Source organism: Typopeltis vanoorti, chromosome 26 (genome assembly GCF_054136105.1).
Source record: "Typopeltis vanoorti isolate ZY-2024b chromosome 26, IOZ_Tvanoo_1.0, whole genome shotgun sequence".
In the NCBI taxonomy this organism is placed as follows: domain Eukaryota; kingdom Metazoa; phylum Arthropoda; class Arachnida; order Uropygi; family Thelyphonidae; genus Typopeltis; species Typopeltis vanoorti.
The window spans coordinates 30,183,545-30,196,842 of NC_143574.1; the positions used below are offsets into that span (position 1 = coordinate 30,183,545).

At 35.4% G+C, this 13,298-nt stretch overlaps 1 protein-coding gene across 3 annotated transcripts in view; it reads right to left on the reverse strand.

Moving 5' to 3' along the window:
- LOC150092456 (fidgetin-like protein 1) overlaps window positions 1–13,298 on the reverse strand; it is a 222,289-nt gene that overhangs the window by 51,846 nt on the left and 157,145 nt on the right. For all 3 annotated transcript variants that reach the window (XM_090415025.1, XM_090415024.1, XM_090415026.1), the window contains one exon: window positions 6,176–6,246. In XM_090415025.1, coding sequence (XP_090271151.1) covers window positions 6,176–6,246 — 71 coding nt within the window. The remainder of the gene's footprint in view (window positions 1–6,175; window positions 6,247–13,298) is intronic.

Genomic DNA, 13,298 nt, shown 5'->3' on the forward strand with positions numbered 1-13,298 from the left:
CCTATAACTTCTATTTAACCTGAATCCAACTTACTCTTCACCAAGCTTTCCTAATGGAAGGGCCACTACCCTAAATCCAGAGTAATTAAATAATAAGGTGAGACACCTTTTGACAACTCGTATAGGTAAATATGACTTCTCCATTGCTTCTACCTTAGTATCACCACCTCTGGGTCTGACTCCCACTGATGAGACCTCAATAAAGGTCAAAACAGGTCTGGGTAGTGGCCCTTCCCTTAATGCATAGTATTATACATGTCCACAAGGAGATGTGCTTTGCATTATGGGAAATACAAAGACAAGTGATGAGAGCTTAGCCCACCTTTACCACGAGTTGCCTCAGTCCTGAAGATACTTCAGGTGCAAACTTTGCTTGCTTACACTTGGATAAAGGATTAAACTAAATTTATTATAGAAAAAGAAAATCATTAGAAGAAATTGTATCAAAAATTCCTGTCAAGTAAGCATATCCCCTGAGAGAATAGAAAGAAAAATGTAAGAAAGCTAAGCTATGCATGTGTAAAAGTAGCTAAGAAACTAGAGAAGATCGGTAAGAAGACAGAAGATAAATATCAAGAAGATAAGAAAATTTTTGGAAAGAGAACTGTAAAATTATTTGGATAATAAAGGTAACACAGTAACTGAAAACAGATATTAGACATATTAATGTCTGGAATAATCAAGGGAACACTTAAATGAAACAAACAGTGGCAGAGCAGTGGTAGAATGTATTCAAGAGAACTGAAATCAGGAGTGCATATCAAAACATGAGATAGAAAAAAGCTACCATCTGAAATGTAGAAAGGCAGCTGGAGTAGATAATATTGACTAGAAATGCTCAAATATGGCAATATACAAATTTTATAATGGGTACATTGCATAATTCAAAAAGCATGTGCAGGAAGTCTCATTCCACATGACTGGAGTAGAATTTTTCTACTCCAGTCATGTGGAATATAAAAAGTGAAATATGAGTGAGAATTACAGAGGAAATTTCCCTACTGAGTGATTTGGATGTTATTTTTGCAAGCAGACTTGAAAAGAGGCTAATAAAAATTGTTGAGGGGAGGGGAGAGAAACTTGGTCAAGAACAAGTTGGGTTCAGTTCATATATGGGTGTCAGGATCAGATTTCTACTTTAAGTTGAGAAATCATGCAAATATAATGAGGATCTGTATTTAAGTATTGTGGCTCTGAAAAAGACATATGGGAAGATGAGAAGAAAAACTATTAAAACACTATGCTTATTATGACCTAAATGGGATGTTATACAGAGTAATACAGACCACAGCCTATACTTAAGTTGTAAGTCAGCTGTTAGAACTGAACAAGGTACAGGAAGGTGGTTTGATGTAAAATCAGGTGTGAGAAAGAGGATATTAAACCTGATCTAGAAATACTCAACTCAGTTCATTATACTCAATAAACCCAGTATAAAGTGCTCAGGACATAAAAAAATCTGCATGAAAATCAGCAATAAAAACTATGAAAATTGCATATTAACAAGGAAAACATTATTATTACATTTACGGCTATTTTGCCTGCTTCTATTTAGGAGTGCCCCTGTTTAAATGTCATTGGCATTTTACTCACGGGTTCTTAGGACATTGTACATGTATATTTACAAATAAATATATGTAGCAATAAGGAAGAGAAATTGGAGGCAATAAAAGGAAGAGAAATTTGCACATACCTTTTTCTGGGTGCTGTGGCTTTTCTTCTTTCAGCGATGTCAAAACTACTGTGTGTGTGTGTGGGGGGGGGGGGGGGGATTAGGCAATGTGGGAGAATTAAAATAGAAATGGAAAAAACCCGGGGTTTTTTTTGAATAATATATATTATTATTATTATTATTATTCCTGATACCTCCAAGGAGTCCGAAGACTCATCGCGGGAGGACATCTTCAACTGTCTCTACACCTTACCTCTACTACGAATCAACGCCATCTACCGCCCACCTCCAACACCACCACAACTAGTAATTTTTGTCTGTAAATTGCGTGTGTTCTGAAGGGCCGATTTGTATGTATGCGGGATGAAAAACCCTGCTACCTCTGTATGAGATCGGCTAACTCACCATCGATTGAAATTGACCAGATAAAAATTCCTCCCGTCGCGACGAGAATCGAACTTAGGCCTATATATATTATAAGGGATGGGCGGAGCGTATTTTTATATTTATATAGGGTGGGAAAGGGTGAAAGGGGTTGAAAACAGCAACTGATTTTTAGAAGAGGGGAGGGTAGTAACCGTGAGTAAAACGCCAATGATATTTAAACAGGGGCACTCCTAAACAGAAGCAGGCAAAATAGCCATAAATGTAATAGTCTGTTAAGAGGAGTAACATGGGAGTTTTCCCAGAAATAATATCCATAAGGAAAACATTTATTACATGTTGAATGATGAATGTATAGAACAAATAAAATATCTCAGCTATTTAGGTACTATTTTTTTAATAAAGATGATAAAGTAAATTTGGAAAGAGATAACAGAATAAACCAAAAATAACCCTTATTCAACTCCTTCAAGGTGGATCCTTGGAGGAGTTGAATAAGCAGTATTCAATGAATGTTGAAAGCAGTGCTCAGGGAGCAGATTCAAACTACTCGCAGAAACTTTGCTCAAAATCAGGTTCTAAAGTTAAATTGGAACTTTTCAGTTATTTAAATCCAGATATTTGGGATGTCCTGAGAGGATTACTGACAACTCAGCTAAACATACCCTGGAAACAGAGAAAGCAAAATTTATAGCCAAATTTCTCAGATTGAAACAGCAGCAACATTTAAATAGTCAATGGAAAAATTTAAATTTCTCATCACTGAATGACTTTGAAAACAGCCAACGAGAAGCAACCAACTGCCTTCAATGAGCAGTAATGTGAATAACCTTTATAGTGATGCCCTGAACAGTGATGAAATTTAATCTCACTACTTAGTAAAGGCCTAAACTTTGCTACAGCAAAGTTTAGGCCTTTACTAAGTAGTGAGATTAAACTTCATCACTGTTCAGGGTATCACTATAAAGGTTAATCACCATACTGAAAGAAGCATAAGATTTTTCCCAACCACCATAACTGATAAAATATGATTAGAAATCTCTACTAACATTTTAAACAATACTAAAGCACTAACTAGTAACCTGGCCAAAACTAAATTGGCAGCTGTGAAATCTTTAAAATCTAAGATCTGATAATATTGATGAAAATATAAGATATGATAATGTTGGAGTCTTGACAGGTAACAGACTGATTTGGAAGAAAATTGTAGATAGGAAGTTAGTAGTGATGTAAATTTTTCATATAGTACTATCATATCCTGAACACCCCTTAAGGGTACATGGCAGGAATTTGATGATGATGAAATCTTTAAAAGCAAGTCAAGACATCGTAACTACTAGAGCCAATAAAGGCAGTGTTATGGCTATTTTAAACTGAACAATTTACCTAAAAAAAAAAAAAGAATCAGTCTTAGACAACAGCACCTATCAACTTGTGAAATATAATCCAACTAATCAGATTAAAATGAGAACAGGAGAGTTACTTAAATAAGGCACATCCTGGCCCACAGATGCAGTTAAAAAAACTACTTTTGCACTATGTTCATTCCCTAAGAATTTACAGTTTGCCTAAGATTCATAAGCTGAATGTACCACTTTGGCCGATAATTGAAGGTATCGATCCCAATTATCATCTAGCCAAGAAACTAGTGTCAGCACCTGGTTGGTATGTCATTCCCTCTTCTATATAAAAAAACGCACAACACTTTGTAAACAAAATTAAAGACATCACACTTGATAAAAGTGATTTATTAGTCAGTTTTGAAGTCTCTGTCCTTTTCACAAATGTCCCAATCAATGACACAATTCTTCTTTTACAGGACAAATTCCCACCCCATATCACAGCACTCTTTGCCCAAGTACTAAGTGCAGGCTATTTTGTGTGGCAAAATATTTTTTTACCTGTAAAAAGAAGGTACAACCATGGACTCACCATTATTTCCCAAGTTGCTAATTTTTATATGGAAGCTTTTAAGCAATGTGCTCTAGATTCCTTTACTTTAAAACCTAAAGTTTGGCTTAGGTACATTGATGATGTTTTCGTTATCTGGTCCAATGGTCACCAGACATTAGATACTTTCCTCAGCCACCTAAATAAACAATACAAATTCATACAATTCACTATTGAAATTGAAAGCCAGAACACACTTCCTTTTCTAGATACAGTTGTCACACATCTTCCGTCTCTATTTAACATAAGTCTACACATGCTGGCCAATACACACACACACAAACTCTTAACACACCCAACACAAAAACTAGGTGTCACTAAAAAAAAAAAAACTGGGCTTTAAAGATTTGCTCCAATGAATAAGCACTTAAACATGAATTAAAGTTATCAACAATTCATTTTGATAACACAAAAACAAACATTTCTTCCTTCCTAAAAATGGCTACAGCAAAAATACTATCAACAAAATTCTTCACAAGACTTCACTTAATAATAAAAATAAACTAGATTACAATAAAACAGTAGTCATTCCATATATTAAAGAGATATCAGATAAACCTTTTAATCACCTGCAAAATTAAAGAACTTATTCAACTCCTCTGAGGATGCACCTCCATTGACTCACCCTGGATTATACCACGTTGAATGCACCTGTAATTTGCCTCATATAAGTGAAACAGGATGCACAATTCATATCCGAAGAAAGGAACATAAACGGCACATTAAATTTAATGGCATTTCTGATCACAGAACTGACTGGAAAGGCATCTGTTCTTTACATCAAACCAAAATGTGGTATGAGCGCAAATTTAAAAAGGCCTGTGAAATTCTTTTCAACCACCCTAATCTTAATAATAATAGTGGTCTAAAAATACTAAGAATATGGATGGCATATATTCAACTCACATAACCTTTTTTTTCTAAGAGTTAATGATAATTAGGACTGTAGTAATCTAGGTTATGTAATATAGCTCGTCTTTGTATGTGTATAGACAATTATTATTGTCTATACACATATAGACAATAATATATTGTCTATATGTTATTGACTTTATGAATAAACTAATAAAAACTTCTGTTAGGACAGCAGAAAATTAAGTAATAAAACAGAAGGACAAAGTCTCATGAAATAAGTTTTTTCAGTCTAAATCAAGAAACTTCTATGAATTTTTTTTTTTAAATGATAATCATTCATGACAGATTTAGTGTGCAGTTGGTGATTGTTGGCAAGTCTACTGGCAGCCACCTTAATGCCCCTCATCTGTAATGTTAAAGTACCAGACCAGAGGTGCACCCACTTGACTTAGTCATTTCCTATATTAATTACAATACAAAAGAGTAGGGGTAACCTCAGCCAATTCCTTAAAACATCTTCAACAGTTATCATAAATAAAAAAAATCTAAGGCACTCTTTTTTAACTGTATGACTAAAGAAACATATAGGATAGGGAACTTTTTTTTTAATTTAGTCACTAAACAGTATAGTAGAAATAAACCAATTAGTACTGCAAACATCTATAATCTGGAGTATCATCAGTGACTTTTATGGGATAAATGAAGAAAGCAGTTAGTAAAAACCTCTGTAAATCATTAAAAGTGAAACCAATTCAACACAAATACAAAATTTCCCTATTGCTTAGGGCACTTTTATTGCATGGCATATCAATTCTGATTTCATTTCTTTTATACTCCATGTATTTCTGATACTTTCCCAGACAGATTTCTTTCGGGTGTCATCTCATCTGGTTTACAAAAAACATCTACATGAACCAAAAGTTTTTTGCAAATGCTAGGTTTTTTCATAGATGGGTGTAGATGCTTCAAAGTTTGTGACAATAAAATCTTTTTAATAGGTGTGAATGTCACCTAACAATGAATGCAATGTTATCTTATAGTATTCTTAATGTATGGAAGAGAAATTACTCTTCTGTATGTTGTTGTGGATGTTATTTCTATTAGCCGTAGCAGTTCAATCAAACTATGTTGTGATGATATCTAAACCAACCTGGCTAGATATCCATTCATAGAAATGGCACTAACTTGATTGAAATTCTTTCTTCATCAAACCTCAATAAACTGATGATTGTTACAAAAAAAAATGAAAATAGAAAAAGAAACTTAGTATATACATTAACAATACCCTCTCCCTGTAAGAAATTTCCAACTTACCCATTTAGATGTTAAAGAAGAGGCACTGATACAGAAAAATGTTGACTTTGACTGGCTAGCAATGCATTTTCCTATTTTCAAATTAATAAAAAAAGAAATTATATTATCAACGGCATTATATTATAAAAACTGTATTAGTATATGTAATCATTATAGGAAACATAACAAATTGATACAACTATAACAAACTAAAATACACTTCTCACATCTTCAAGAACAGTTCACTATCCTCGTATCAACTATACTGTGCATAATTTCTTCCATCACAATGATAGTACTTGTAAATGCAAAAGATGTGACAGCCCATGTCAGAAAAATACCACACCCAGAATCTCTTTTTTTGTGTGATTTATATTCTGGTTTAAAATTTTCTCATTGCATTCTGTGCTTCATTTGCTATCTTTGTTGATTTGGAAATTCTGATAACCACTCTGACTTCTTTGATTATTTATTTTCAAAGAAGTCAGAGTGTTATCAGAATGAATGCAATGTAATCTTTATTGCTTTGGAAATTCTAATAACTACCCTGACTTCTTTGATTATTTAATTTCATTGTTTGTGGAATCTACTTTTCACATGGGAACATTTTACAATCTCTCATGTGGACTTAATGTGTGTGTGTGTGTGGGGGGGGAAATCCAGCAGAGCAGATATATTAAACAGCTGTGTTGCCATAGTGAAAGATGGAAAGAAGGGTACGATGCCTTTTCTGTTCACAACTCTACTATTATTGTCTAAATAGTAGCTCACAGCTCTACAATTAATTTGAACCAACGGACTGCTAAAAATAGTAAAAACTTGAAAAAATTTTAATTGTAAACAGTGCCTTGAGTAAGACCACTGGAAGGAGAGAACTAGAAAGTTTATGAAGTTTTAAAATTAGAAATTAACACATAGGGCTAAATAATGTAAAAAGATTTAAACTTGCACACCATGACAGCATCTTTTCTGCTTTGTAAACTGCTTGAACTCCACTGTCACATGCATGTTTGTTAATTCTTCAGGTAGTAGATAATTTTCAACTGTCAAATGTGAAAACTTACACCACTTACTGGAGGCTGAAGTAGCTGACTCAAAACAGTATTGTTAACCAATCCTTAGCACACTGATGCTAGGGGATTTTCAATATTCTGCAGATGGCACATAAAAAAATAATACCAGAATCAATCAAACAAGCTAAATATGATACATATTTATGAATTTAGGGACACAAAACACACGTATTGAAAAGATTATTTTACTGATTAATAATAAAATAATAACTTTACGTTTCGACCCCTGTATTGAGGTCATCTTCAGAAGGATACATGTGTATAAGAACAAGCTACATGCTGTTGCACTCTATACAAGTAAATTACATCTACGTTGTTAACTAATCTTTTTTCTTAGCCTGCCCTCTAGTGAAAAAAAAAAAAAAATTTAAATAAATAAATAAAATAAAATAAACAAAAATAAAATAAAAACTATAATAAACTCTGCTAAAGTCCTCACGTACTAAGATTCTTCTGGAATTATACAGTTTATATTGTTATATTACAATTATTTTCTGGATTTGTACAGTACAGGTTGCTATTGAATGTTCAGGAGGGAGAAAAAAAAAAAAAAAACACTTCACTAAGTCTTCTTGTATTGAGATTTTTCTTCGTGGTTGCTATGAAGGTTGTAGATGGATCCTCCACATTCTTGGAATTGTTAGACCATCATTTTTATTCAGATTCAGATCATGTTTGAGCATTTCACATGCTTCCTTGAATTTCCACTCGAAATAAACAGAGTTTATTGTAGTTTTTATTTTATTTTTGTTTATTTTATTTTATTTATTTATTTTAATTTTTTTTTTTCACTAGAGGGCAGGCTAAAAAAAAAGATTAGTTAACAACATAGATGTAATTTTCTTGTATAGAGTGCAACAGCATGTAGCTTGTTCTTACACACATGTATCCTCTGAAGATGACCTCAATACAGGGATCTAAACGTAAAGTTATTATTTTATTATTAATCAGTAAAATAATCTTTTCAACATGTGTGTTTTGTGTCCCTAAATTCATAAATATGAATGCTGATCACAGTGTAACCTTAAAAGAAAGCTAAATATGAAACACCCTAGCTCTTACCAATATAACAGAAAGTGGCTATACACTAAATTTAGTGGTCCTAGCACTGTTTAGATAAAATCTGCAAGTGCCTAAATGGTGACAATGGTACAAGAGGGATCAATTGAATCCTTTTGTTGTTTTATGATCAGGGGAAGCCATATACACTGGGTTATATGCGACAACGTCTCACTGTAGTGCCAGCCAGCCCTACAGTTTGTCATCGCTACCCCATCGAGCTGCGTGGGCTCAAGTGGGCAGGGCATTGATCCTCATCCTGATAAGGTCAATATAATCGAACTCAGGGAGGAATCTGGTGCCATCCCTTACCCAATCATGCTAGAGAAGCACCAGATATGACTCTTTTAAAGGAGCATCATCTACAGAACAGTATAGCAGAGCTGCTCATCTCTTGTGTTCTGCTGGTGCTGACTCAATTAAGGTACCTTCATAATGGGACCAGCCTTTAGCCTGCTTAAAGTCTTCTTGTATTAATGAGCTATAGAAAGCCTCTCTGCAGATAGGGGAAGAAGATAGTTCTAACTTTGCAATTCTGGACAGCTGCAAGTGTGGGATCAGCCATCTAGGTGATGGAACCCCGAGCCCGCCATCCTTCACCCTTGCGTGGAAATATGCAGTAGGGGGTGTCAGGCAGCAGTCAGAGCCGTGATCTCACAGCTGAACGGATTAGCCCTGTCCATTCAGGACAATACTGAGATATATATGTCCCACCAAGCACTAACTTGTGGTAAAAGCAAGGTAGGAGATAGTTAGAAAGGAGAAATAGTCTTTGCGGAAAGCTCCTCTCAAGCTCCAGCAAAGACTGTTTCTCCTTTCGAACTATCTCCTATCTTGCTTTTACCACAAGTTAGTGCTTGGTGGGACATATATATCTCAGTACTGTCCTGAATGGACAGGGCTATCCATTCAGTCGTGAGACCATGACTCCGACTGCCCCCCCCCCCCACTGCATATTTCCACGCAAGGGTGAAGGATGGCGGGCAAGGATAGAAGACCTTCCCTTTGGGGGTGAACATGATACCGAGATATCTCCAGTCTTCCAGGATGGAAGACTGGAGATCAAAATCAGATGCAGTTCAGGTTCAGAAGTTAAACCATTTATCATTTATTGAAGCTCACATTATTACTACTAAAAAGCAGTGGTAATCAGTCATCAAACTGCTGAATAAATTTAACCAAATCATAAAAGTTAATGCCAGCATCAAAAGGACGATGAAATCCTTATTGTACAATAATTGCTCTATTGACATCAGATAAAAAACATATATCTGAATGCCATCAATCTGTAAAAAACACAATAGATAAGAAGAGAATTGTGTCCTCAAAATCAAAAAACAAATTTAAAAAAATCAAGAAGGGAATAGTGAAAAATGAAATATATCTGAAAATCTGAAATGAAAAAAAATCTGAAAATTATTAGATTTTTTTCTACCCATCAACTCAGGCTTTTAACCACCTTACCGGCCATTAAAGATCAAATATGCATCCTCAAAAGCTTCGTATCCATCATAAATTTCAATGGAATATCAATTGTATTACAATTTTAATATGCACTTCGCATCCATGGAAATGTGGACGTATATATACGTCCTGGCCAGTAGCGTGGTTAACTCTAGATCTCAAAACTCAAGTGCAGAACCCCCCCCCCTCCCCACAAAAAAAAAAGTCTTGATCCATTGATAGCATGGGATCAATATCAGGATGGATATTGAACACCTGCTTAGCTATTTTCAAAAAGTTAGGACTAGAGAAGCAGTGCCCACTCCTTTATTTTTATTTTTTTACATCTTATCTGAGAAATTATGGAAAACTGAAGAGATTATTTACTTCAACCTATATAACAGAAATATCTGCAAATTAGTGGAAAGAGCTATTTAGTCACAAGAGAAGAAAAAATTTTATATATGCAGTTAGATTTTTCCACTGGGAAGGTCAGTGTATGATACTGGACTACAAAAGATATTATTTTCATTCATAGGAAAACAAGTATTATTATCACTGACTACTCCACAGAGTCCTTAGACTCATAAAGAGAGGCCCTAAACATACAAGCACTATCTAACATTTGCACAGTACCTATCATGCTTTGCTTTGAACTCATTCAGTCATGACACCCACAACAGAATCTGGCAACCTATTCACCACTTTCCTAGCAAAAAAATCTAGTTCCTTAATACCCTTGCTACACTCTTGCTCAATTTTCAAGGATGCCCCTAGTTCTCCAGCCACCAGACCTATTCTGAAAAATTTCCTCTGTATTAATCTTGTAAAACCTTTCAGTAATTTATATGTCTCAAACATATCACCCCTTTTTCAACCTGTCAAACCAATTTCTGTAACTCACAAATCTTCAACCAGTCCTCATAAGGTTCTTTTCATAGCATACATATATGTTGTTATTTATTTCTACTGATCTTTCAAATAACAGTTTTTAATTCAAAAATTGTATTAATTGTTCATTAATTGTTCATTAATAGTTCATTGTTTTCATATAATAATTAAAATTATTACTATTATTATTATTATTCCATGTGACCAGATTTGTGAGCAGTAGTCAAGACAGGGTCTTACCAAGGATTGATAAAGAGGTATAATAACCTGCTCTGCTTGTCAGAGTATTCTTTAGTAACCAAGTAATCCAATGAGCTGCTTTAGCAACTTCAAATCTCTGGCTTCATCAATTTCCTGGCATACAGTTCCATCAATGTGGTATACAGCTGGTAATTTTTTCTCAAAATACATAATCTTACACTTTGCCACAATAAACTGACATCCATTCTCCTGTACCTAGAATGCCTGTCTATCCAAATCATCCTGTAAAATTTTATCATCTGTATTAACTATTGCTTTACTAAATTTTACATCATCGGCAAACAATAAATAGTTACTCTCATATCCTTTCCTATATTGTTAATGAATAATTTAAAAAGTAGCACATCAAGAACAGAGCCCTCTGGTATGCTACAAGTTACAGGCCTTCTTCTGGACTCTACTCTTGAATAAACTACTCTCTGATATCTCTCCATCAACTGCCTTATTATCCACTTCACCAACTTCATATCCATCCCCTTGTGCTGCAATTTATTGATCAGAATTTCATGTGGTATCCTGTCAAAACGTTTGCAAAGTCCAGCAGTATCAATGTAAACCCATTACCTTTATCCACCTCAGCTGTCATTGTATTATAAAATGTGAGAAATGTAAGATAAGAAACTACTGTTGTTCCTAAAGTCCTACTGGTGCCCCCTAGTGGGCTATATTGGGTTGTTTTGGCCGTTGGGCTGATGTTCTCATGATGCGAGTCTCCCAAATTTAGGGCAGTCTCACGCACTCATATTTGTTGAGGTTTGGAACGTTTTTTTTTAGAGCAGAGGCTGATTCTATGAATAATCTTTTGTATTTGAACTTGCTGTGGTGTATTACTTTGGCTTTCTTCCAACGTATTCTGTGGAGGGTATTGAGGGCATGGTCTGCAAGCCCAGAGTGGCTGTACTGGTGAAATCAGATGTAATCTTTGTGTTCTGAAATCTTTATATTCGCTGTCCTGCCTGTTTGGCCAAAGTAGGACAGTTTATATCTGCAAGGGACCTGGTATACTCCAAGTATGTCCAGGGAAAGTGGTTGGTCTTTGGTAGAGCAGATAAGGGATGCTAACTTTTTATATGGTTTGTAACAAGAAGTTAGGTCATATTTTTTTTTTTTCAAGGATTTTGGTTATTTTTTCAGAGGTGCCCCGGATGTAGGGGATGGTGATAGATTTAGTGTAATCTTTATTGTGGGGGGGGAGAGATTGTGGTTTACTGGTTTTAATATTTTTTGGATTTTTTTTGGGGGGGGAGGGGGGTTATAGTCATTGGCTAAGAAAGTATTAAGGATGTGGTTTAGTTCAGTAGTTATGGCAGTGTCATCTGAATAGATTAATTTTGCCCTGTTCTATAGTATTTTAATAACCCCATATTGTTGTGAGAGGGAGGGGGGGGGGGGATTGTTGGTGAATGTATCTGCCTGTATGGGTGGGTTTTCTACAAACAGAGAAAACCAAGGATCCATCAGGCTGGCAAATGATTAGAGTGTCTAGAAAAGGGAGGCTGTTGTTTTCCTCTTTTTCCAAGGCGAAAAGGATTCTGGGGTGTTGGTTGTTTAAGTGTGTTAAGAAGGGGTGGAGTGTATCTGAGCCATGTGACCAAATAACGAGCATATCATCCACGTAACGAAGCCAAATAGTGGGTTTTTGTGGTGCAGAGTTTAAGGCTTTCTTTTCAAAAGTCTCCATAAAGAAGTTGGCCAAGGGTGGGGAAAGTGGTGAACCCATGGCTGTCCCCACTATCTGTTTGTAGAATTTTCTTTGCCAAACGAAGTAGCCTGAGTTCATTGTGAACTGAAATAGGGCTGAGATATCAGGAGGAAATTTGGCTTGGATGAGCTCAAGGGTTTCTTTGAGTGGGACATTAGTGAATAGGGAGGAGATGTCAGAACTGACCATTATGTCAGTGTGTTGGAGTGCGAGGTTTTCTATACTGGCTTTAAAGTGGGCTGAGTTTTTTATGTGTGATGGTGTGTTGCCAGTGTAGTGCGTGAGCGTTTTGGCTAAATGTTTGGCTAATTTATATGTGGGGGAATCAATGCCATCCACTATGGGACGCAATGGCACATTTTGTTTATGTATTTTTGGGAGTCCATATAATCGAGGGGTCAAGAGTTAAAAGGTTTTAGTTTGTTGGTAACTTCCACATGCCAAGAATTGACTTAAAGAGCCTATGGAGTGTACTAATTTGAGAGCTGGTAGGATTGTATTCAATAGGGAAGTAGATAGCCCGATCTAATAATAAAGCATTAAGCTTACCTGTGTAGTCCTTTTGGTTGAGACCCACAGTGGCATTACCCTTATCCGCTTTGGTGGTTTTTCTTCATTTTTAGTAGAGCTGTATATTCATCTTTGGATATGTTGGTTTTTGGTGGTCTTGCTTTAGTGAGAACACTGGCTACATCCAGCCTGACGTTGTTGGCGA